This window comes from Anthonomus grandis, chromosome 9 (assembly GCF_022605725.1).
Source record: "Anthonomus grandis grandis chromosome 9, icAntGran1.3, whole genome shotgun sequence".
NCBI lineage: Eukaryota > Metazoa > Arthropoda > Insecta > Coleoptera > Curculionidae > Anthonomus > Anthonomus grandis.
The window spans coordinates 10,849,738-10,876,053 of NC_065554.1; the positions used below are offsets into that span (position 1 = coordinate 10,849,738).

At 31.6% G+C, this 26,316-nt stretch overlaps 1 protein-coding gene across 1 annotated transcript in view; it reads left to right on the forward strand.

Annotated features, from left to right (window-relative positions):
* LOC126740209 (ceramide synthase 6) overlaps positions 1 to 25,886 on the forward strand; it is a 40,465-nt gene extending 14,579 nt beyond the window's left edge. Inside the window, exons 4-6 of the mRNA XM_050446144.1 lie at positions 12,313 to 12,553; positions 23,503 to 23,621; positions 23,682 to 25,886. Coding sequence (XP_050302101.1) covers positions 12,313 to 12,553; positions 23,503 to 23,621; positions 23,682 to 23,928 — 607 coding nt within the window. The 3' untranslated portion in view covers positions 23,929 to 25,886. The remainder of the gene's footprint in view (positions 1 to 12,312; positions 12,554 to 23,502; positions 23,622 to 23,681) is intronic.
* The last annotated feature ends 430 nt before the right edge of the window (positions 25,887 to 26,316 follow it).

The window sequence follows — 26,316 nt, forward strand, 5'->3', positions numbered from 1 at the left end:
ACCTTCTGAAGCGAGCAGCTCTGGATGCTCCACCGGTTCTAGCATTTGTAACTCAAACACTTCTACTACCTCCAGTTCAGCCAGTACACAGTTTGATAGGCAAAACAGATCTTGCAGTTCCGATAGGCACCTAGGTGATCGACTAAATCAAGTCTTAAGTAAACAAAGATTTGATCCTTTTGACAAATCATATTATCAAAGCGTGGATAATAATCACCAATCCGGCAATGACGAGGTTTCCAGGAAGAGGTCGCACAACCAAACAAAGCCAAAAATGGACAGGAAAAATAATCATAATATACATATCAATACAGGCGTAGGAGAAAGCGGGAAGCCCAACAATATAAAGCGAGATAGTGAAAACAGATAAGATTTTGTGAAACGTTGTGATACCTAAGAGTTTTTTTTGGTTAAAAGTCTATGACGATTTTTTGTATTATCTATTATAGGGTTTATTATGTGTATTAATTTATATTAAATTAATGCAACTATGTACTGTATTGCTAGTAAACATGTTTTTTTTTAATAAAATTTATTTGTTTATTTAAAAGTAATTTTATTATTTTATTCAGATGATTTACTTTAATGATTCATTAATTATAATAATCTAACATAATATGTATATTTATATATAATAAGTACAGTGTGTCCCAAATTCGACGGTGACCATTGGAATCTCGGAAACCGTAAGAGTTACAGGGTTGGTTAAATAGAGGCAACGTTGCGCAATTTAATAAAATGACATTTAAAAAATTTTAAAATTCCGAATACTTCCGAAGTTATCCGAAAAAAATAGAAAATTGTCAAAATCGTTTTTACCTTTTACCGACTTTGTTTAAAGAGACATCGGAAAACTAAAAACAGTTTTTTCAAATAAATTGATTTTAAATAAACTAAAGCTATACAATACTCTGTATTTGATATTATTTTTTTTTTAAACAATTCAATGAAAATGTATCCTTTCCTAACCTAATATTTTGATTTTTTTAAATTTATATAGTAGTCCATGACAAAATGACATTAGCCGGTTAAATTTAATAAAATGAAAGGGTACATTTTCATTGAATTGGTTTAAAAAAAAAACAAGTGCGATACCTCATTTTAAAGGCAATTAAAAATACTTTTTAAAAATGAGAAAATCCAATATGGCGCCCATAAGAAAAAATAAAGTTGATGATGATCGAAAAAAAACGAAACGTCGGATTAATTTTTTTTTTGCGTCATGTTGTAGAACGTAAAAACTGGGAATGAAAAACTGTTTTTAGTTTTCCGATATCTCTTTAAATAAAGTCGGTAGAAGGTAAAAACCATTTTGACAAATTTTGGTTTTTGTTGGAAATCTCCGAAAGTATCCAGAATTAAAAAAAAATTTAAATGTCATTTTATTAAGCTCCAAATTGCGCAACTTTGCCTCCATTTAACCGACCCCGTAACTCTTACGGTTTCCGAGATCCCAAGGTCACCCTCGAATTTGGGACACCCTGTACATACATAATTTTACATGCAAGTTTGATCGAAATCTAAGACACAAGTCTGCCGCGATTTTATTACTTTTTTGCTTAAATACAATTTTGAAAATTAATTTTTATTCACTTAACAGCTGAAGTTTCCTCGAATATTTGAAGCATTTTCTCTTCGTCATTATCGCTACTTATGACATAATTACTTAAATGAGCTGTAGATTCTAAAATCGCATTGACAATGTTAACAATTTCCGTCGTTTCAACATTCACAATAGGAATTACCTACTTCACTTGTACCTTTCATTAAATTTCCAAATGGTTGATTTTTAAAATCAACATTTTATAGTGTCCTTGAGCGAGCTCCTTTATGGATAACTAACATAAAAAAAATGAAAATAAAACTATGACCGGCTTTTTAGAAAGCTTTTCTTTCAAACCTAAAAATATAGACTACATCTTGCTTTGTAAACATACTAAAATCTAAACCCGAAAAACAATTAAATGATTAAATCTTTAAAAAAATTAAGTTCCATGTCTAGTACAAAAATCAACTAGTAACAAATCTCGGTTTATAAAGTGATTACATTGAAATACATTTTTTTTTCAATAGTAATTAATGCAACAGATCGTGAAAGCAGAGAGCATGATAAAAGCATAAATGATGGTCATTCAATTTGGAGTAAGTATTTAAGTCTTTGTTTAAACAGATTAGATCAAATGAGTCGATTTTTAAAGAATTTAACACGTAAGCAACGTTGTATGTAAATAATCTTTTAAAAAGATCTTTTCGATGGCGAGGAACAGTAAGAGAACTTGTATTTGGCAGATGCCGTTCGTGTACATTTCTAAATGAAATTTATTGGAAAGGTAACTAGGAGATAATTCTCCATTCAGTGAACTGTCTTTTTATTTTTTGCTATTTCCGTTGCTTGCGTATTTCCTATGTTAACTCTTACGGCTAGTGAACGGACGGCTATTTTTCTTTTTCTTTGCTATTTTAGACTAATCAAGACGATAGCTAATAAACACGATATGTATATGTTCACGGTACATAATTTTTCTCTCTGTAGCTCTTACAACCCAGGGTAGGTCTTGGCTGACTCAACAATTTTCCTCCACTGGACTCTGCCCATCATTAGAGCACATTTCATTTATATCAGAAGTAAAGTAAAAAGTGACAATAAAATTGCATATAAAAAATACAAAGAGGAGGTAGAAACAAAAATAGCTAGCGACCCTAGTAACTTCTGGAGGTACACAAGTTCAACTAAGTCAGGTACAGTCGTCCAATACACCAATGTTATACAGAGACCAGGAAATAATCGAGAGCAGGGATATCGCCGACGCTTTTGCCTCGCATTTTTCTAGTATTGTTCAATCAGATCCCTCTGGCTACACCCTGGATTTTGCTCCGGCGGTTCCTCTGACAGATGCGACTTTGTAAAGAGTATTATTGTGGAAGATATTAGGGTCGCCGTAAAAAAATTAAAACCTAAAAAATCGGTCGGGCAGTAGTATTAATTTGTTGCCCAAGCAAAATTTTTGAATCAATATTATATAACAAAATTTATAATCATATAATCGGTGTTATCATTGAAAAACAGCACGGTTTTATGAATAAGAGATCAACAGTCACAAATTTAACCACATTTTTGCAGAAGCTGAATGGCGTGGTTGACTCTAACGGACAGAAAAAAAAATTTTTGGAATATTAACTTTATGAAACACCCTGTATAAAAATATATAACATAAAAATATTTATCATTAAAAAGTACTTTGAGAAAGTGTTTTCAGAAGTCAATTATCTTTACTAGCAAAAAAGTTATGGCTAATTACCGAAATCGACCAAATTCAAGAAACGCCCCCTAGCGGCCAACCAGTTTGTCATCGTAAAATTTTGATAACTTAAAATTTTTTTTTACAAAATTTGAGCTCATGACATCTAAGTCAATTTTTTTCTATCTGTTCGAAAAATACGAGTTTTCTGTTAAAACAGTCGAAATCGCACCACCCTGTACATGGTTATTTGTCATATTTGCATCTATTCGGAGAGGGGCATTAGAAAAAAAAACTTTTAAAACAAAAGTTGATTAGCTTCTAGATTATCTTTTGAAAATTGGAAAACCATAACAAGTTTCCTTTTTGTGTAATACTGTATATTTCCGACCAAAGAGAAATAGTTTTTATTTTAATTTCAAACATATATGTAGTACTACATCAACATTTATTCAAGCCATTTGTTAATCTTATTGAAGACTAGTTTTTGAATGCTGGTGTAATTCTTTTAGTTACCTAAATGTCATCGTATATATATTTTGAAAATAAAACTTAATTAATGGCCGGATAATAGCCTTCTAGATGTTTGTCTGTGGGAAGATGAAAAATTAAATGTATTATGTTGTAAAAACAAATTTAATTTCTTCGAATACGATCCATAGGAATATCAGGAAAACTATTTATAGTGTTTTGGAAGTCGTAGTGGATTTATAAAAAAATAAATAAGTGATAATTTAGTATATTTTATAGCTTAAATATTCAAATTTATTTAAGATTTTAAAAACTGCTTAATGAAAAGTTGACCTATTTTATATTTTTCAAATGAGAATAACAGCATGTTTCATTTTGGGAAAAAAAGGAAACTTGTTCCTGCCTTTCGATTTTACTATGCTTATTTGTGTTTTGTTTCACAGGTCTAAACCAACTTTTCGTTTGAAAGTATTTTTCTAGTAATCCCTGGAGGTGCATATATAAAAAAACTCTGTAGAACAAGTACATTATTGTTTTTTAATATACTTTTTTTTGTGTTTTTTGTTATAATTTTCTATTTCATCCTTAATGCCTTGTTAAAATAATATTAAAATAATATAGGCAGTCAATTAATCACATCATAATGAAAGTATTTGGGAATTAAGGAACTACGTTGCTTAATTATTTACATTTGTAATAATATATATTAATTGGCAGTTGATGTATGTATTCGAACATGAGCTGCTACTGTTTGAACAGATTATTTTATATAATGTCATATGAAGTTAATATTTTTCTAAAGTTACTTCTTCTTCAAGTCTAATGCATTTGTTGATGGTTTCTCAGATTCAGGTGGTTTTATTTTAATACGTTTTCATAAAACACTACAACCCTGTTACTTCTAAAAAAAATATTAAAAATGTTAGGTTTCTACATTGTTTTTGTAAAAAAAATCTTTATATAAAAATCACAACTCGAAAACAATGAGCAATCGGACCACTATTGCCTCCTTCAGTTTGGACAGTAATATTAAAGTAATATTTTTCAATAAACTGAACTATGTATATAGAATTGTTTAAATAAGTTAAAATTAGAAATATACATATTTGTTTAGGTATCAACCCGTATAAAGAAAAAACAAATTTTATTTTGATTGAAATAATATAGGTAAGATTATAAGTGACTACAACAACATGAGGGAATAGTCCCATGACTCATAAAATTAATATTAAATGCAAAATTAATATTTGATTTATTCATGCAAAATGAGGAACACATTCCTGTTTTATCTCACTTATGCAAATTATGAATCAGGTGGTTTTATTTTAATGTGTTTTCATAATTTGTAATTGTTTTTTTTTTTTAACTTTAACGCTTATATTGGATAGATAGAACAAAACTGATAATTTTTTATTTATTTAAACAACAAAGCTTGACAGTGGAAGTGATTAGCATCGCATCTATCCCCCTTTGTTCTAACTTAGTTATAAAGGAACTAATCCTTATATTTTTATTATGTATTTTATTTTTCTAAATAATATAATATCGGCAATACGTCCTAATTATACTGTCAATGTTTCGGTTCAAGGTTTGTATTGCAAACCAGTATAATATTAACCTTGTAAAAAAATTAGGAAAAGAACGCTTAACTATATTTATATTGTAGCAAGTTATTATGATTGTCATTTTTATCATGACTGCTGATTAAATGTTTCAAAAACCTATCTGTATTACTAACAAGTAATTTTAGAACAGAGTATTTTATTATTTAATATGGTATATCATTTTATTACTTTACTAAGAATTGGTTCAATGTCGGTATTTTTATTTATTTTTTTAAAGGTTTTTTTGGAAGAAATTTTTATTGTTTAAAATTCTCTGAAAGTTGATGCAACTGGAAAATCTGCAATTTAGATATTTATCCAAATGGCGTCTGCGCTATCTGACAATAGAAGATTATTTTTTAATACTAAATAAATAATTAAATTAAATTTGTTTATTTTTGGTCTAGTGATTTACATTTAGTAAAACAAACTCCATTAGCAAAAGTGGCGATTCATTTTTTGATTAACGGATGGATTATAAATGATAATGGATTACTAACATGTAATAGTCATACAGTTTCCCTGGGTCTTAGACACATTGATAAGAGTAGGCGACATAATATAAATAAATAATTGGTAGACTTATACCAACGTTTCTTTTAATTGATTTTTAAAGACCCTCTAAGATTTAAATATGGTTAGTAGTACGTAAGCAGCAACATAAAAAGAGAGGGTTTAGCGTAAGAGGTGATAAAACGAGTTTTTCCAAGGAGTTCTATCTTTATAAGGTCAACATTAATTAAATTTATTTAATTATTGGAATCGGTATCATTATTATTCTTGGATTGCATGTAACTTGTTATGGTTTTAGTTTCTGTATGATTCTATGGTATCTAGTGGATGCTGTTTTTCTGTATTGTGAAATCATTTGTTAATAAACAAGTATTCCTTACACTTTATATTACAGGTATTAAATAATACAAGGCACTAATGATTACTTAATAGGTATTTATTGGTGTTAAACCGGTGAACAGAAAACACACAGTGTACGTACTGGTAATTGAAACACTACTGACTGTGTTGCCAAAAGTAATATTTAAAAAGCAATAGCTACAAGTTTAACTGTAAAATATAACGCCCTATCCAAAGAAAAAAAAAATTTTTAAATTTAATTTTATGTAACTATTTTTACACTGCATTAATTAGGTACAATATCGTTTCGGAGGACAACTAATTCTACCGCTTCTTGTATTATAAGCATTCTCAGGAACATCTAAAGGTACATTCGTTTTGAAATAAGAAATAAGGACTTCAGGTTTATGAGGTATTCTGAATTGGATCTGATTGGTTTTGAGGTCTTATATGACTTCTTTTACGCCTATATTCACCCTCATTGACTCGCACAATATAGTCATAATATTCATTTTTTCTGACGACTGTACCAGGACTCCATTTCCTTATTCCTTATATATATAATTATATAATTCCTTATATATATAATTGCATCAAAATTGGATCACCTTTTATTTCAGAAAGTCTTTTGGTCGACCTATCATGAGAGCTTTTTTGCTTTTGTTGATTTTCAAGCCTGCTGTAATAGGGAAATTAGGCAATAAAACTTCTGTTTTAACCGGTAAAGTTGTTATAAACTTTCTGCCCATCAACAACATACATGGAGCTACTAAATTTTGTTTTAACATCGCATTATAATCTATAATAGCTAAAAATGGATCTTTTTGAGATTAGATTGCCTAAAAATAATCCTTTTACGGTTTGATTAGTCCTCTCTACTAAGGCATTATTTCTAGGATATTTACAGCTAGAAGTATTTATTTTAATGTCATAAGTTTGTCCGAACCAGTGGTGGGCAAACTTTTTTACTGAGGGGCCACAAAGTATAAGAAATTCTAGAGGAGGGCCAGAATTATAGAAAAAATGCATTTTGTGTTAAATCTTTTAATCGTAATATTATAAAATAATATTTATTTTAACTTTTATTCGAAGGGCCTGCCATGGTAGGCGTGTGAGACATATGGGATTGTTTTTGATCTTCCATAATATTTTCGAAAACAGGTCCCAGCTGTGACGAAGCAACTTTCAGCAGTGCGAAAATGTGTTCAGTCAATCGGTTTCTGATTGAGTTTTTCCGCAATTTCATGGTCGAAAAAGTCTGTTCGCACACAAGACGACGCAAACATCGCCATAATTTTCTGGGCGTGAGCAATCATCTTTGGGAATTTAGATTTCGGCAGTGCTCTATAAAAAATCTAGTTTTGTTGAATTCAAAAACAATTGCTTTAAATGGGTACTACACTGAATTTTAATTATTTCCAACTGCAATTCTGGAGATACATTTTCCAGGTCTACATTAAACGGCATCGAGAAAATATCTAGCGATGACTGAATGTTCTTAAAATCTTGAACCTATTTTCAAATTCTGTGTGAAGTTTTTTCGCCGCCTGACTAAATTCTTTTAGTTTGTTCACATAGGTGACATGGATTTTAAATGCGAAAAGTGAGTTAAATCGTTCTTCGCCCTGCAGTTATAAAATAGAAAAAGCTGAGTCTAGAAAAGCTGAAGTCTCATCTATAAATTGGTTCTTTCCTTGCAATTTTTTGTTTAATTTGTTATAGTGTTTGAGTAAATCGGTAAAAAATGCAAAATCGGTACGCCAATCTTTGTCTTCGAAGATCTGAAAATCAGACCATTTGTCTGATTTATTCTTTAAGAAATCTTGTATTTCCTCTTTTAAATTCCAAATCCGTTCAAATGCATATCCACAACTTAACCATCTGACTTTTGTGTGGTAAAGAAGACTTTAACCAGAAATTTTTAGAATTGTCCAATTGGTGTACCAAGCTCCGAGATCGAATCATATTAATGTTGTTATATTGCCTGATTTTGAAATGGACTCATTTAAATTTTGAAGCCCTTCGAAAAATTCGTTATAAATTATTTGCCGAGCCGTTTTTCCTTTTATCGATTGCAAACAAGCTAGCTCTTTAGTAATGACTAATTCGTCATCAACACCTGTAATGATGATTAATAATTGTGCAGTGTCACTTCTATCCATACTTTTGTCCATCGTCACGGAAAAATATTTAAAGTTTTCTATGTGCTGCCTAAGTTGAGTCCACAAGTTAGATGCAATAGCATCGATTTGCGTTGTGACTGTTTTTCGCGATAAGCTGACAGACTCAAACTCTTTAATTTTTTCTGGACATAAATTTCTCTAATACCCACCATACAATCTTTTAAAAATTCTCCTTCTTAGTATGGTTTGTTATATTTAGCTATTTTATAAGCCACAACGTATCCAGCCAGCGTAGAAGCCCTTTGAGCAGTGTTTTGCTTTATAAACAGATTCCGTTGAGCAGATATTGTTGTTAATAAGATTTCCGCATTTATCTTTTTGTCTGCGTCATCCATCAAAGCATATTTAGTTTTAAGATGTTTGGTGTTAAAATGACGAGCAAAATTAAAATCTTTAAATACCGCCACTGCTTCAACAAATAAGACAACCCGCGCCCCATAAAGCGCCCCGTATTACGAAACACCTAAACTACGCGACTAGTTTAGCTTCACCAAAGTTTACAGAATAAAACATATTGTATTCTGTAAACTTTGGTTCTTCTATATGCTATGGCTATGCATTTAATATTCTACTATAATCAGAAAACATATTGTATTCTGTAAACTTTGGTTCTTCTATATGCTATGACTATGCATTTAATATTCTACTATAATCAGAATCTACTTTAAACTTCTCGATCGTCAAAACCTAATTGTAGCGGGACATGCTATTCATATTGATGGACCCTCGGTGGGCCGGATTAAATACTTTCGCGGGCTGGAGTTGGCTTGCGGGTACGTTGCTCATCACTGGTCCAAACTATACATATTCTTTAGAATCAAACGGCGGTCCATTATCTAAAAATATTTCCATAGGAAGTCTATTTATGGCAAATACATTTTTAATACACGTAAGTCCCGGATAATAAATAGCATCTTGAGCTTTATTTTTGCAAGAAACAATTCCTTGGTGTAATTGGTGAATAAAATTTAAAAATTTACCCTTTAGTGAATCGGGTATAATAAGTCTTTTCTCATAAAATAAAACATTTTTATGTAGAAATATACTATGTGTGATAGGCCAATAAGGCTTTACGTTTTCTGGTTTTGATGATTTGTGATTAGGCCAACCATTTAATACATAATATTTAATTTTTTGAAGTGCAGGGTCCACATTAATTTTTTTTTTGAAGCTTTTCTTGATTTTTTTACTGGTAGAAATTATTGAATATACTTTTAAATTTTGTTCTAAGTAATCGGTACTGGCGATGTCAATCACAGGTGCTTGACTTAAAGTATCCGGTATTTTCACACTTTTTCAAGGCACATAATTTAAATTAAATTGATATCTAAATAACCGCATAGTGTCGTTGTATTCTGGAGAACATTTCATTAAGTGGTTTTTTTTTTAAAGCCCCAATAATGGTCGATGATTTTTTTGATGAAATTTTTCACATCTTTGAGTTTCTGTAAAAGAACCAGATGCAAATTCTATTGGTTGTCGTTCTTGGGAAATTGTAGCACCAAGGTCATAAGGACCGGCATCAACCGACAAAACAATTTATGTAAAGTTGTAGCAAAAGAAACTAATTTTTTAAATTTTCTCTAAGCAAGTCTGACCAAAAGATTTCCATTGCCAAACAATCTTTTCACTAAGTAAACTTCTTAATATGCTGGTTTCATTTGAGAAATTCCCAAAAAACCCAAAAAACTCTGAAGAAAGTAATTGCCTTAGCATTTTTTTGAAGATTTGGCATCATGGATTTTAGCTGGTGAACTAACGATTAAAAATATGTTTATCGATACAGCGTTGCCGCTTTTACCAAAAAATAGTAGCAACTTTGTTATTTTAAATGGAATACCCTGTATACTATTTTATTTTCCGATCCGCTATCACTTTATGATTGTTTTTGTATAAGTTGTTCCTATGCCTAAGATGTTATAAGAATTATCACATCTTTGAAGTTCCAAATTGTTAATATAATAATCCCTAATAATTACATTGACCTATTTTATTGTTCTTGAACCAGTTCAGAGCCAAATTCCGATCTTCCTGAAGCAAATCCACATCACTGTCCGAACTTACAGGTGTAAACAACTTGAAGTCATCTGTAAACATTAATCGAATAGAGTGTCAGACTGCCTGGCAAATCATGGATAAAAATCAGGAAAAAAGTCACAAGTTACTGCCCTGGGGTACTTCTCATGTTACATACATACATCTCAGTTAGGGCATTACCAGCTTTTACTCTTTGAGTTTACCAGTTTTTACTCTTTTACTCTTAATACTCTAGTATGACGTCATTAGCATCAATGATTTACCAGATAAGCCTGATCTCTCCACTTTTCGTACCAAAAGGCCATGGTCGATCAAGTCGAATGCCTTTGCACAATCAGTATAGATTACATTACGCTTATTCAAAATTACATGTGACAAGTGTTCATAAAAAATGCAGAAGTTTATAACAGTGTATCTGTCAGAAATTCTGAGATCTTCTCAGACAGGCGTGAAAATATTGACTTATGAAGAATCCCTTCAAAAATCTTGCCGAGCCTATATTAATAGGTCGATAATCAATCATATTATTTCTCCTACAACTTGTATCATGTTTAAAATTAGGTGTAACAATGTCATCTTTTAGTCTGAAGCCTGTAACTTCAGAGGACCATTCAGGAAATTGGCACAAGCCTTATAGATAGATACTTAATTCTTAAGTATTGGGGCTTCTATTTCAGGCAAACTTTAATTTAATGGTCACTACAAAAACATAATATGAAGTACTTGGCGCTACGAAACAGCACAGACTTCAGTCTAAGAACTTTAAACCACTCTTGTAAGACCGCATCTGTATGCTGAAGATGTCTGGTCATTTGCACAACTTGCTAGTTTCACAGGAAATCAAAAGGAGTTTTATGCGGTATATGCATGTGAAGAGAAATAGCATATATTCATGATATCCTATAGGTCTATGTTAGAGACACGTCACCAAAAACACAAGTTGTGATATTCATATATAATATATTAAATAATATGAAGTATAGTAATTGTAACCTTATTAATTTTATTCAATTTAGAGTTCCTAAAATCAACTTAAAGGTCTTATCGTAAGAATTTATTCTTTGGTGCTAGCATCAGTCCCTCAACTCTTTGTCACATGCTCACGATTTTTAATGCTATAGACGATATTCGCTACCTGTTTTGAGGTGGTAAGGCACCATCTCCTCTTGCATCTGACTCATAATTCTAATTAATGTGATGTTTGTTTTATTTTAGTTAAGCCCCTTGTTTGTTATCTATGACTAAGTTTTGTTTATTTATCCCTAATTTAAATTTTTTCTTTGTAACCTATGCATGTAATTCCACCTTTTAAGTGGTTGTGCAGTGATAATATTATTAGTAATCATTATAATATTTATAAGAGTTCATTTGAATATGCAAAAGCTGTATTATAGCACTGGTCACTTCCAAGAATACAGCTTTGACATAATAATATTTTGTGAGTTTTATCTTCATACATCTATTTTATGTTCATTAACGCCTACATGTAATCATCATGCTCTGATGGTTGTCTCATGTTAATTCTTTGCTCCCTTAATTAAATTTTATCTGTAAAGTGGAGAATGTAAAATTTTTGTAATGAAAGTAGAAATAGTTAGGTCACTAAGTTATTTGCAAGCCATTGTTGCTTTATAAAGTATGAAACTCAAAGAATGAGTTGCCTGGGTAGATTTTTGATGTAAATGTAAAAACCTTTGACATAGTAAGTCTTTATGAAGGGCTTTGCTTATCATTATTCTAATTTCAAAAATCGTCACGATTTTTAATGTATGAAACACAACAATATAAACCACTAAGGAGTTAAAACGATTATATTACAATTTTGATAAAGTTGTATCGCGACTAATCGGCTAATATTGTAGATTTAAAAAATGTTAAAATACAAAATAGTCCTATATTTTTTCTAAAAACCTCTTTTTCTTTCAGGAATGGATTTCCCCACCAGTCAGTTTCTAACGACATCTGGTGGTACTACATGTACTCGATGGCCTTCTACTGGTCTCTGTGCGTCTCCCAATTTTTTGACGTCAAAAGGAAAGATTTTTGGCAGATGTTCATTCACCATATTGCCACCATTTTACTGATGTCACTGTCATGGATAGTCAACGTTTTTAGGGTGGGCACCCTTGTATTGGTTGTGCATGATCTGGCCGACATATTTTTGGAGGTAATTGAGGTCAATCGTTAACTAACATAAAAATAATAATAATAACTCATAATTTTTTACCAACACAGTCACAATCTCACAAATTTAATAGGTCCACTCAATTAAGAGCCTTACCAGACTTAGAAATTAAATAGCAATAAATTGAATCTGAAGTCACAGATCTCAAATATATTGATTGAAAAAACTCTAAGGTAATGATAGTCTGGTCAAGGGTGGGATCTCGTCAGAATTTAATTTAATGTACTTACATAGAAAGTCTTGGAATTTTTTTTGGATTTGGAATTTTGGAAAGCCACTTGGCTCCTTTCCAACCAAACCAGACAGAAGCCCTAATGTAATACAATGATCGTCAATTTCACCATTTTCACATAAATTTGCTGCTTTCAATAGTTTCCTCTATAGACTTTTTAAAATCCCATTTTCAAAAACAGAATTTCGGGAAGAACTAAACATAGTAAAACATTGCAGTTATTATTGGCTTCCCAATTAATTTAATAAATGTTTATTAAATAATATTTAAATTTTACAATAAATATAAATGATCTTAAAACATAGTGATAAACCAGATATACATAACTTAAAATTCCATTGTCTCAGTTATTTCGGTAACGTTTCTGTACAATTTCCTAAATTTTTTAAAAACCAAAATGTTTCCATTTGGTTTAAAACTTTTAAGACTCTTTATAATTATTTGATTAACACTAAAGACAAGAACTATAACTTAACTAAATCCGGAGTTTATTTGTTGAGCTGCAGGTCAATCTGAGCATCAAATTGCATATGCCAAACACTAGGGTATTGGCATACTTAAGCCCGTATAAAAAACAGAGACTTTGATGTCATGCTAATCAACTTTTGCTAACCATCTACTATCTGTGGGACATTCTACTACCAGACATGAGGATGTGAAAGTGGTACATGAAGGTCCTAAAATTATATATTAATTACCCGAAATATTTAATTTTGAACCAGACTTGATTTTGAACTCTTTGCCTTCATATTCTCCTTAAAATATAACAAGTGCACTACACCAAGCCAATTTAAAGCGAGGCATAACGCTATCTACTTTTATAAAGTAAAAGTATTTACAGAGGTTACTTTTGACAAACCTTTTTTTATAAATGTATTCTTTATTTTATTATTTCCCTTTAAAACTAACCTTATTTTGTTTCGTTTATTTTTTAATATGCTAGTCTAGAGCTAGTCTCTGTCCTATTTTATCAATTTAACTTTTAATTTCTACTTTTGACTTGTATCATGTTGTATTATCATTGTTTTTTTGTATTTATAAATACACAAGGTAGGAAGTTATTAGTTTGTAATTTTAGTGTAAATTAGGTAAAATAGATGATCGTAAAGCTTAGTATTTTTGTTTTTTTCTTACAGTAGTTTCTGATGATACGTAGTATGGGCGATACAAGTGAAATCCTCTGACCATATATACCAATGTTTGAGACCTGTGACTTAAAATTTATTTTATTTCTATTTAATTTAAGCTGGTTCCTTTGAGAAAAAATTGAAATATTTCCTCGAGACCTAACAAGATAATATAATCATACTATGCAATGCAGTTAAAAATTAATTCTAAAAAATCTTAAAACAACTATGTACTTTTCATGCTTACTATCAACAATAACTTAAAATTTATTATAAGGTTATGAGGAATATCACTAAATAAGTAATAAAAATTGTTCCAGGGTGGATCGAAGTTGAAACCTTATATATGGAAATTGATATGCTTAGTATAGACTGTATAAATAAAACCGCTACAACATGTACAAAAAGTAAGAATCAATATATATGGTGACGACTGATAATAGGACGATTTTGAAATAAATGTTACACAAGAAATTGGCAAGAAAATACTATTTTATTAACATAAAATGAAGCTTATATAGGGTCTACCAATAAGAATGATATAAGTTTAAATTGCTAAAAAATAAAAACGAATTGGTTAATTTCTATGATTGATGTTTCATATTGTAGTTTATTATGTAACATAATGTTTTAATCACTTTTTCTAACAAGTTGGGCTGAATTTCGCGAATAACCCTAGTTATGTTAACTTTCAACTCATTGATTGTTTGAGGATTATTAGAATACACCTTCGACTTCACATATCCCCAAAGAAAAGTCCAGGGGAGTAAGATCACAGGACCTTGATGGCCAGTTGATATTGCCATGTCGCGAAATTATTCGATCTTCAAAACGCTCTCTTAATAAATTAATTGTGGCTCGGGCGGTGTGTGATGTTGCTCCGTCCTGTTGAAACCAATTCTGTTCGAAGTCTCCACCATCAATTGCAGAAAGTTAGTTATTATGTCGCGGTAGCGCTCTCCGTTGACTGTCACAGTACGCCCCCCTGCATCCTCAAAAAAGTATGGACCGATAATTCCACCGACATGCAAACCACACCACACAGTCACTTTTAACGGGTGTAATGGCACCTGTACTAATTTCTGGGGATTGTTCTGACACCAGAAGCGGCAATTTTGCGTATTGACAACGCCACTAAGACAAAAATGGGCTTCATCTGAAAAGATGATTTGTTTCCCAAAATCGGCATTTTGTTCCAACTACAACAGGGCCCAGTCGGTAAACGTTCTTCGCAAACCATAGTCAGCAGGATTCAATTCTTGAGTTAGAACCATCTTATATGGATGTAGGCCTAAGTCTTTCTTCAAACTGCGCCACAGAGACATTGGTGAAATGCTGATTGCTGAGAAATGCTAATTGCTGAGAACGGCGCAAAACAGACACAGCGATATTTTCAGCGGTCCTTGCACTTTTTTGTCGCGTTGGTGGCTTATTATCCAGAAGAGTGTACTGTGGTACAATAATATAATAGTGATATATGTTATTTATTTTCAAGTATCATACTGTATATTAATTTGTTATACCATGAATTATTATTATTGTTAAATATTTATGCAATACTATTGCACACGTATGCACGACAATTATGTAGAACACTGTTTTTAAAATAACTACTAATATACCAGATATCATCGAAGAGAGTAATATACAATGGTGTAAGCGCATTTGGCATTCTTATTTATTATTCCTAAATCGAACCTTCACATGGCGACCCTGCCAGTGCCAAACACCATTTTTTAGTGCATTTTTCAGTAAGAGTAGTAATTGTTCTATATGTATATAGTACAAAAAGAAAAATGTTTATAGTAAAACCGTGGTAAAAGTATGGGAGCTAGTTGCTGTAAAGTGTGCTAATGTACAGTAACATACAGTGTGAGTCAATATGGGTACTACTAACACCAAGCATGCTGAAGTTACGGACACAGGTGTTGTAAACTCCAATTTTATAGTGGAAGAACAAGCTATAAATGTCCCTATGGATATCCGTATTCTGCTTTATATAATCACTGTGGCTGTTGTAACCTTGGTGTTACTAAAAATTAGGAAGGCTTACCGCAGAAACATGAAAAGAGACTTGTCAAGAAGTCTTATGCTGAAAGCTCCAGTTGGTGATGTCTAAGTAAGACTATTACATAGTGGTTTGTGTTTGTAAGTCCGTGTTAGTGAAAGAAGAAACAATGTGTTGGTGTAGAAAAATATTTTAGTAAAACCTGAAATCAGTGACATTAAGGACGAGCGATTAAACGCCACCTGTTTATTGGAAGATGGAAGAAGGAGATGTAATGGTGATTTTGCATCCGTCCCAGGACATGGACCACACAAATGTTATATTATAGTTGGTATGTAATTTTATTTATTTGTGCATATTTAGAATAAGATTTTTTGGCTATTTAGCAGTTTTAAAATATTTTTGGGGGTAAAACTATTTTTTTTATTAGTTCATAAAGTAATCGAAAGTTATAATATTATAATATATTAAATAATATATTATACAGTTACATATTACATATATATAGCTGAATAATAATTTTTATGTTGGATTTTTGTTTACATTTTTCATGTACTAATATTATGTTAGATTTTTTTTACCGTAATTTAGGCTAAATTTAGTTATTTTTATGTCATCAGCTTGGGAAGAACTTTATACCAAGTTATCAAATTTAAAAATATTAATTACTAACGAATCAAAAAGAGTCTTAAAGAAAAAAATACCTAAATCAGAGGAAATTAAAAAAGAAGTTAGGGATAATTTACTTAAATACTATAATACCTTTGTGCAACTTGTATTACATGATTACAAAAATTTAAGTCAAGAACAGTATTTTGCTATTAAAAAACTTTTTTCCGTCTCAAGAGATAAAGTAGTCAGGGTATATCAAGTATTAAATGTTTCGTATAAAATACCTACATCGTGCACTGAACTAATTGATCCAAACGTGATTGAGGAGGATATTATTGACAGTGAAAACTCTTCAGAGGGTTCAGACGAAGAAAATACAAACACTGAAATTAAAATTGAAACTGGCAAAATGGCGATGACTAATATGGATTTTTTTAATTTCACCAGCAGGGTTTTGTGCAATGATTTTGATGGCTCAGCGGATAAACTTCGATCTTTTATTGACGCACTAACTTTAATCCAAGAAAATTGTGAAGGGCACGAAGCAAATGCCGTGGCTCTTATTAAAACTAAATTAGTTGGTAAAGCAAGAGACCTTATTGGCGATAATGATACCATACCAATTATAATTCAAAAACTAACAAGCAATATTAAGGGTGAAAGTTCGCAGTTAGTTTCGGCAAAATTATTAGCTCTTAAACAAGGATCCAGCGATACATCAAAATATGCATCTGACATAGAAGCTTTAGCAACAAGCTTAAAAAGAGCGTACATAAATGAAGGTGTACCAGTAAATGTAGCAGAGGGTTATACAACTAATATTGCAGTTAAAGCCCTAAAATCGAATGCAACCTCAGAAAGATCCAGGTTGATAATGGAAGCAGGCACATTCAACACAACTCAAGACGCCTTGACAAAGTTTGTTAGCGTCGAAACTGAATCAAAAAATTCTACAGTCCTTTTTACACAAAATCGATTCAACAATAGAGGAAATCCAAATTATAGAGGTCATTATCCTAGGGCGCAAGGACAATGGAAAAGAGGATTTAATAGAAATCCTGAAGTTCCTATCCATAATAATTATCATGGTGGCCATAGCAGATATAGAGGTCACAGGGGCTATTCTCAACGAGGCAGAGGAAACTATTCTGTGCGCAGCTTTGAGACAGATAATTCGGGAAACGAATTATCACCCCAACCAGGTCCATTGGGGGAGCAATAAATATTTTTAACATGGACCTATCGTTGTCAAATTTTATCGTCGTTCAGACCCAAATGACACAAAATGAAACAATAACATTAATCGTAGATACTGGTGCCGATATTTCTTTAATCAAGCGAACAAAAATCGATAAAAATCAAATAGTTGACAGAGCAAATGCTAGCAGGATAAACGGTGTTACAGAAGGACATATAACTTCCATAGGTACTACTAAAACTGTAATGTTTATTGACAATTTTTCTTTAAAACAAAATTTTCACATAGTTGAGGATAATTTTCCCATACCAGCAGATGGAATTCTTGGTAGAGATTTTATTACACAATATCAATGTCAATTGGACTACTCTAATTGGACAATGCAAATAAGACTGCATAATAATTTAATCTCTATACCAATTCATGACAGCCCTGCAAAAGATATGTTAATTATCCCCCCGAGATGTGAAATAATTAGAAAAGTAGAAAAGTTAAAATATCTTAAAGAAGATTCGGTTGTATTAAATAACGAAATATCCCCAGGCGTTTTCATAGCATCAACCATAATTTCTAGGTCAAGTCCAATAATTAAAATTCTAAATACAACATGCGAAACCATAACCATAAATAATTCTAAAATTGTAACCGAACCCCTAAAAAACTTTTCGTGTTATCAATTGCATTGTAATCAAAATAACCGAAAAGATCAACTATTAAATGAATTAAATAAAAACATCCCGGAATGCGCGAAAAAGGAAACCACCGAATTATGCATGGAATTTGCTGATATATTTGGGTTAAAATGTGATAAATTAACAACAAACAATTTTTATAAACAAAAAATTAAATTAGCTGATGAGCAACCTTTCTATATAAAAAATTATCGAACACCGCTTTCCCAATCTAAAGAAATAAATGCACAGGTAAGTAAAATGTTAGAGGAAAACATAATAGAGGAATCTAATGCCGTTTACAATAGTCCAATCCTTTTGGTACCTAAGAAATCTAAGGGTCATGATAAAAAATGGCGACTAGTAGTGGATTTTAGAGAGGCAAATAAGAAAATTATCCCTGATAAATTTCCATTGCCTCGAATTGACGATATTTTAGACCAACTAGGCCGTGCTAAATGGTTTTCAACCCTAGATTTAAAGGCGGGCTTTCATCAAATACCACTTGCAGAAGAATCTAGAGATTTTACAACTTTTAGTACAAGTACAGGTAGCTACAGATTTACAAGGTTACCATTTGGCCTCAGAATAAGCCCAAACAGTTTCCAGAGGATGATGAATATAGCATTTGCTGGAATAACACCTGAAAAGGCTTTCTTGTACATGGATGACGTAATTGTAATTGGTTGTTCAAAAAATCATCATTTACAAAATTTACGTAGTGTATTTGAAACGTGCAGAAAATACAATTTAAAATTAAATCCCGAAAAATGCAATTTTTTTTCGCAAGAAGTTACCTACCTAGGTCACAGGATTACTAGTAATGGAATTTTGCCTGACGAGTCAAAATACGACATTATTAATAAATACCCAGAGCCTAGAAATGCTGATGAAGTAAAACGCTTTATAGCATTTTGTAACTATTATCGCAGGTTTATTCGAAACTTCGCAGAAATTGCAAAACCTCTTAATATGTTAACAAGAAAAAATACGCAATTCGAATGGAGTGAAAAATGTAAACAAGCTTTTATTTATCTTAAAAATTCGTTGTTGCAACCCGAAATTTTACAATACCCAGACTTTAATAAACAATTTATTTTAACAACAGACGCATCAAAAAATGCTTGTGGCGCTATATTATCACAAAACTTTAATGGGCAAGAATTGCCAATAGCTTACGCTTCAAAATCATTCACTAAAGGAGAATCTAATAAAGCGACTATAGAACAAGAATTAGTAGCCATCCACTGGGCGATTCAGTATTTTAGGCCATATTTGTACGGAAATAAATTTTTGGTAAAATCTGACCATAAGCCTTTAGTGTATCTCTTTTCTATGAAAGACCCATCTTCAAAACTTACCAGGATGCGATTAGATTTAGAAGAATATAATTTTGAAATTGAATATATTAAAGGAAAGGACAATGTAGGAGCAGATGCATTATCGAGAATTTGTATTAGCGAACTAAGCGATTTGGCGATAAATAACAAAACAGTCAACGTATTTGCAGTAACACGGGCAATGGCAAAAAAGGATACTACCTTAACAGAAGATAATAGCGAGAATGCTAGCATGCCGTTTACGGTTAAACCAAAAGTCCTAGAGACTTTAGAAAATAGTAATGTTTTAAAATTAGCTTATGTAAAATTTAAAATTCAGCATAAATATCTATGGATAATTATGGGTAAGAATAAAGATTTTATAATCGAGGATAAAATGTTAATCAGTAATGACAAATCATTCTTAGGAACAGTTTTGTCTAAGCTGGAAAAAATGGCTGCTGATTGCAACATTAAGGAACTAAAGCTAAAAATAACAGATGAAATATTTAAATTGTGCACAATAAACGAATTAAAAAATATTGCTTTAAGTAAATTAAAAAATCTTACTATTTTTCTGTATGAAGAGCCCAAAATTATTAAAAATAATGATGACAAGTTAGCGTTAGTACAGGAATATCATGATAATCCACTTACCGGAGGTCACTGTGGACAGAAAAAATTGCTTAAGAAGCTAAGAGCAAATTACCGATGGAAAGGAATGTCCCGCGATGTCAACAAATACGTTAAAAAATGTCAAAAGTGTCAAATTAATAAGAGAAAAATAACTCATTCAGAGCCAATGGTAATAACACCTACACCACAAAAAGCATTTGACATCACATGTATCGACACGATTGGACCATTCAGAAAAACTCCTAACAACAATATGTATGCAATAACAATCCAGTGCGAGTTAACTAAATTTGTCAAAATTATCCCTATTCCGAATAAAGAAGCTAAAACTATAGCTAGGGCAATGTTTAATGAATTTATTCTTAATTATGGCCCAATGCAGGAAATCAGAACCGATATGGGCACTGAGTATAAAAACGAAGTACTTACATCACTTTCTGAACTTCTAAAAATTAAACATTCTATTTCGACAGCCTACCATAGTCAAACTATAGGTGGTTGTGAAAGAAATCATAGAGTCTTAAATGAGTTTCTTAGAATGTACATAAACGAAATGCAAGACGATTGGGATGAATGGACAAACTATTTCAGCTTTTGTTATAACACAACTCCCAGTGTATATCACGAATATACGCCATTTGAATTAGTTTTTGCACGTAAGGTTGATTTTTCTAATATTTTAAATGGTACTTTGATAGACCCTGTATATAATATCGACGCATATTATCAAGAAGTCAGATATCGCTTACAAATTGCAAATAGACGAGCCAATGATTTTATTCAAAAAGCAAAAGTTCAGCGAAAATTAGAATACGATAAACAGTCTAAAGAAATATATTTAAAACCCGGTGACTCAGTACTTTTAAATAATGAAAATAGAACGAAATTTGACCCTTGGTATAAAGGCCCTTTCGTAGTAGAGGAGGTAGAAGGTGTAAATTGTATATTAAGTAATAGTAAAAGTGACGCTAAAGTGAAAGTGCATAAAAATAGATTACAGCATTTTTATAAGTGATTATTGTGAAAAAGCCATTTTCAGTGTTTATCGTAGAAAAAAAAAAGAAAAACAATTAATTATGTCAATTATAGCAGTTGTACCGAAAAGAAAACATGTACTAGTTTTAATTTACTAACCTTGTAACCTAATATTTTATAATACATATTATGTACTCATAAGTCAATGCAAAGCTTCGCAAAAATTGAGGTTCATAATTTAATAACTTAACACGTATTGTTTAGGCTTCGAAATAGTTAAGAATTATGTAACATTATTTAAATTAAACAACTTAAGTACATGTGTACTTTAATTAAGTAATAAGTTTATTTAGGTAATAAGTTTGTTTAAGTAAAATCAGGGTTAACATTTTAGGTTTCATTTTTAAATTAAACAAAAAAAAAATATTTAAATCTATACTCGATCGATAAATACTTTTCTTTTCTATCCTTTCTTTATTATTTATTTTCTTTCTATTATTCCTCTTATCTTTTTCTTAACACTTTCCTTAAACCTCTAATAATTTTATTTTTATTGTAAAATAGAAGTGTAAAATGTAGTAAAAAAGCGCATATACCTTATGAATATTTATTTTTGTACGAAAGTACTCCATTTTTATTTCATTAAAAATGTAGTTCATTCTTTCAAAAGGGGGAGATGTGGTACAATAATATAATAGTGATATATGTTATTTATTTTCAAGTATCATACTGTATATTAATTTGTTATACCATGAATTATTATTATTGTTAAATATTTATGCAATACTATTGCACACGTATGCACGACAATTATGTAGAACACTGTTTTTAAAATAACTACTAATATACCAGATATCATCGAAGAGAGTAATATACAATGGTGTAAGCGCATTTGGCATTCTTATTTATTATTCCTAAATCGAACCTTCACAGTACTCCCGTTCAAACTTATTAATTGTGCGCCTTATTGCAAGCTCAGAAGGCCGTCCATGATGGCCAAAATCTTCTCTAAGAGCACGATAACAGGCTCTAACCGATTGCGCATTTTCGTAATAATGTCATCAAGATGGTGACCATCAAGTTGGATGTAGTTTTCGATACTCTTTATAAAATCCTCCATAAGGAGGAAGGAAAACCTGACTATTGAACATCGCACGATCAATAGTCAGGATTTCCTGGTGAATTGCGTTCTTCAACTCGATCTAACTACGAGGCTTGTGAGCATATACACTTTTTAAATACCCTCATAGGGAAAATAACAAATTGACAGGTCTGAAGATCTTCGAGGCCACGAAACATCTCCGAAACGTGAAATGAGTTTACCTGAAAACAGGTTGCGGACAACCATTTTGCTGAAACCACACATTTCTTGGGTTTATCCCTTTTCTACGTTCAAGTGAAAATGTTTCGTCGCTCATTAGAAGATGCTGATCTAAGTTCAAATATTTAAGTGAAAATGTTCGTCGCTCATTAGAAGATGCTGATCTAAGTTATCCACCAAAATAACTTGCATTCTCGTGCGAAATTCTCACGATGTTCAAAATCTATTTCCTTTAATTGTGCGAAAAAGCCGTTGCGTAGTGATCATGATTCTTCATTTCGGATAAACGAATCGCATGCAAATATGCGATGTTCAAGTAACTTCGCCCCACTCTAATCGCCTCAAGCTTTGTACTATCTTCGTATGTTCTAAAAACATCCGGTTCTCCCTGTACTATCTAAAACTAGAGATAAATGGATATTACGAAGGGAAAAAACTTACATCGGTAATTTTGCCGTTTAGCAACTTTCCTTTAAACCAACTTATTTCATTCAGATTTTTTGTGAAGACGACTCATTTTGGTCTCTTTTTGGCTTTTGTTATGCATCTTCTCTATATCTCTATGATCGAGCTTTTTGCCTTTAAATAAAAATCATGGAGAACTTGGGCCTCAACTCGTTTGCAAACGCTGATCGTGTATCGATGAAATCAGTATTTTTTGTACTTAAGTTTTAATAGATTGTTGACATTAAGCATCAAAAATACATGCATTAAATAATAAAATCGTATTATTCTTAACGTGTAGCGATGATATTAAATTTGTGAGACTGTGACTATGTTTTTGTTAAAAATATTTACTAAAATTTAGAAAAATATCATGTGTCATTTTCAGGGAGCCAAGATGACTAAATATGCCGGATATCAAAAAGTATGTGATGTGATATTTGCTATTTTCACTGTTATTTGGATAGTGACTAGGTTAGGATTTTTCCCGTTCTGGATTATCAGAAAGTGAGTGTTGACTTAAAAACCAAACCTATTTTATAACCATATTAATTTTTTATTCCTCAGTACCTCAATAGATGCTCCAAAATTAGTACCAATGTTTCCCGCTTACTACATTTTTAACAGCCTTCTATGCGTCTTGCTAGTGCTTCACATTTTCTGGACTTACCTCATATTGAAGATTGCGTACAAGTCACTTAATGCTGGACAGATGGAGGGAGATATTCGTAGCAGCAGCGACGACGATGATATAAGTGAGGAGTCAAATAATTCCAACTCGTTATCCAACCAAAATCATACGAAAAACGAGTGAGAAAACGGTCTGAGACAACTTAAGCGAATTAACGGGTCAGTTTGTATTTTTTTGTTTTGTTTTGGCAAGTAGTGTGGTATGATCGGTGTCTACAAGTGAGGGCTGTTATTTTCGAGGCCTTAATTTATTTTTATTTGTATCGTGTGGAAGGAAGTTAAGTTAAAAGGGCGAAATAATATCAATATAATGAGTCCGATAGGACAACTGTTTTTCTTGGATTACACTTATTATGTTTACATTTTTTTAAACAGCATTACGACACATCAATTTCAGTGTATGGGATTTAAGTCGTTTTGATGTGATATTTGGCTTGATCTGTATTTATATCCGCTCACAGTTATTTTATTTGATTTTGAATCAATTGATTGGTCTTTAAAAATTGAGTACTCCAAAGTCTGTGGGTGACTTTTTATGCTTTATTAGAAAATGTACAATTTACCAATGAAGTATAAGATTTCATAATAGTAATTCTATCGGACTGGAGTCTTTGTAAAACTTTAAATATTGCAAGCAAAATATTGATTCTCTATACGTGCCTAACATATTCAGCCCCCAATTGATATTTGCAAACCAGAGTACAATATTTGTATTAGGCGCCCTCAAAACTACTAACAATTTTTTTTTATTTGGTACTTCGATTTTCTTATTTTATTTTATGTTAAATTCCAAACAGATCGGCCTCAACAGTTTTAAAGATAAGCAGATATGCAAAAAAAGTTTAAAATTATTATTATTATTTTTTATTTTAATTTTAATATTAAAATTATACATATCCTTAATTACATTCTTCTAGTTAAAAATATACAAATCGGAAAGACATTAGACTAGTCTTCTTGTCTCAATCCCCTAGGAGGGATAGACGTCACCCTAGAATCTTAAATGGGAATGAGGGTCAAGCGGCACATCATTTTAAAGGGCGCTCAATTCTCTTTTCAATGGTATCCTACTTTGTTGCTTTTTGTCAAGAGATTTCGGAATATTCACGTTTCAAAGTTGCGGAAACAATTAAACTTGCCTGCATTGAGATTTTGGTTTTTAGGTTAGTTTTTACACAAAAACTATTGCATTGGGTCTCCTTGTAGTACAAATTATTAGAAGTCACACTGTTAACATCGTTAAGTAACAGGACAAAAATTGTAAACTAGATTTACTTGACTTGTTTTTTTATTTATTGATTATTTTACTTCTACAAAAATAACTTTTTATTTGCGGAAGAGAAGTCTTCCTTATCTTATAAGTTGTTGAAAATGTCCAGTTTCCTGTTAACAATAATAAAGTCTGTTTTTGAACTTCTCCCTAACATCTTAGAAATACCGCGAATCGACCGGCATTCTGCTGCAATTCGCCTTTTAAGATCAGCAGGTCGTGTTTTCTAAACAATAGATTTAAGATGGCTCCAAAGAAAGAAGTTCCAAGTCCTCTTCTGCTAATTCATTTATCCGGGAATCTCTCGTTCAACCACTGTCGCACCCTAAGAAAATAAAGAGGTTGGGCACTAGGGCGGGCCGAAAATGGATATTTTTTTTTATTATCGCGAGTAATGTGGAAAATGTCTAACAGGCGAACATTAATGATTATACAAAAGATGAGGCAGATTAAATAAAAAATTAACCGAGCCCCAAAAGCCCTTAATATTCAAAAAAAAAAAAGAAAATTGATCTGAGTAGCGAAAAAATGTTCAGAAACAATGTTATTAAGATGTATATAAAAATCAAGACAATAATTTTATTTTCCACCAGGCCCCAAGCTTTAATAAAACTAAAAAGTTTTGTGCAGCTCTTCGCCTGACTTGGTGTTTATGTAGAAAATGCTGTCGGGTGGGCGATTAGCGAATATTTAGTTGTATGATTTTTGTATTACAATATAAATTAACAACAATTAATTATAAACACTAAACCAGCCCAGAACTCACCACGTGGAGGTGGCTGCACATCGAGTTCCACCCACCCACCCTACCCATTCTGAACAGAGTTTAATCTTTTGCTGCAGCAAAGTATTGAGCTTTGTTTTCAAAAGTAGGTAAATCTAACCTTGCATCAATTTTTGCGCGAATATATCCATCTCTTTCAGCATTTTTTTAGAATGTTAACAAATCCTCCTGTAAAACTGAATCACCCTCTGTATCAATTTGAGTTTGTAGCTCATGGGGATCAATAGTCTCTTCAATCATATTAAGGTACAGATCACCTGTCAAGTTTCTTTCAATAAATAAAGGACCAATAATGGCATTTCCAAGAATTCCAGCCAAAACATTTATGTTTTTGGGTGTGCATGTCCTTCAAGAAAAATATGCGGATTTTCGTCACTCCAGTATCGAAAATTTTGTTTGGAAAGAATTCCATTTAGAAATAGTGAATACAGTGTATTCCGGTTATAACGTATCCTCTA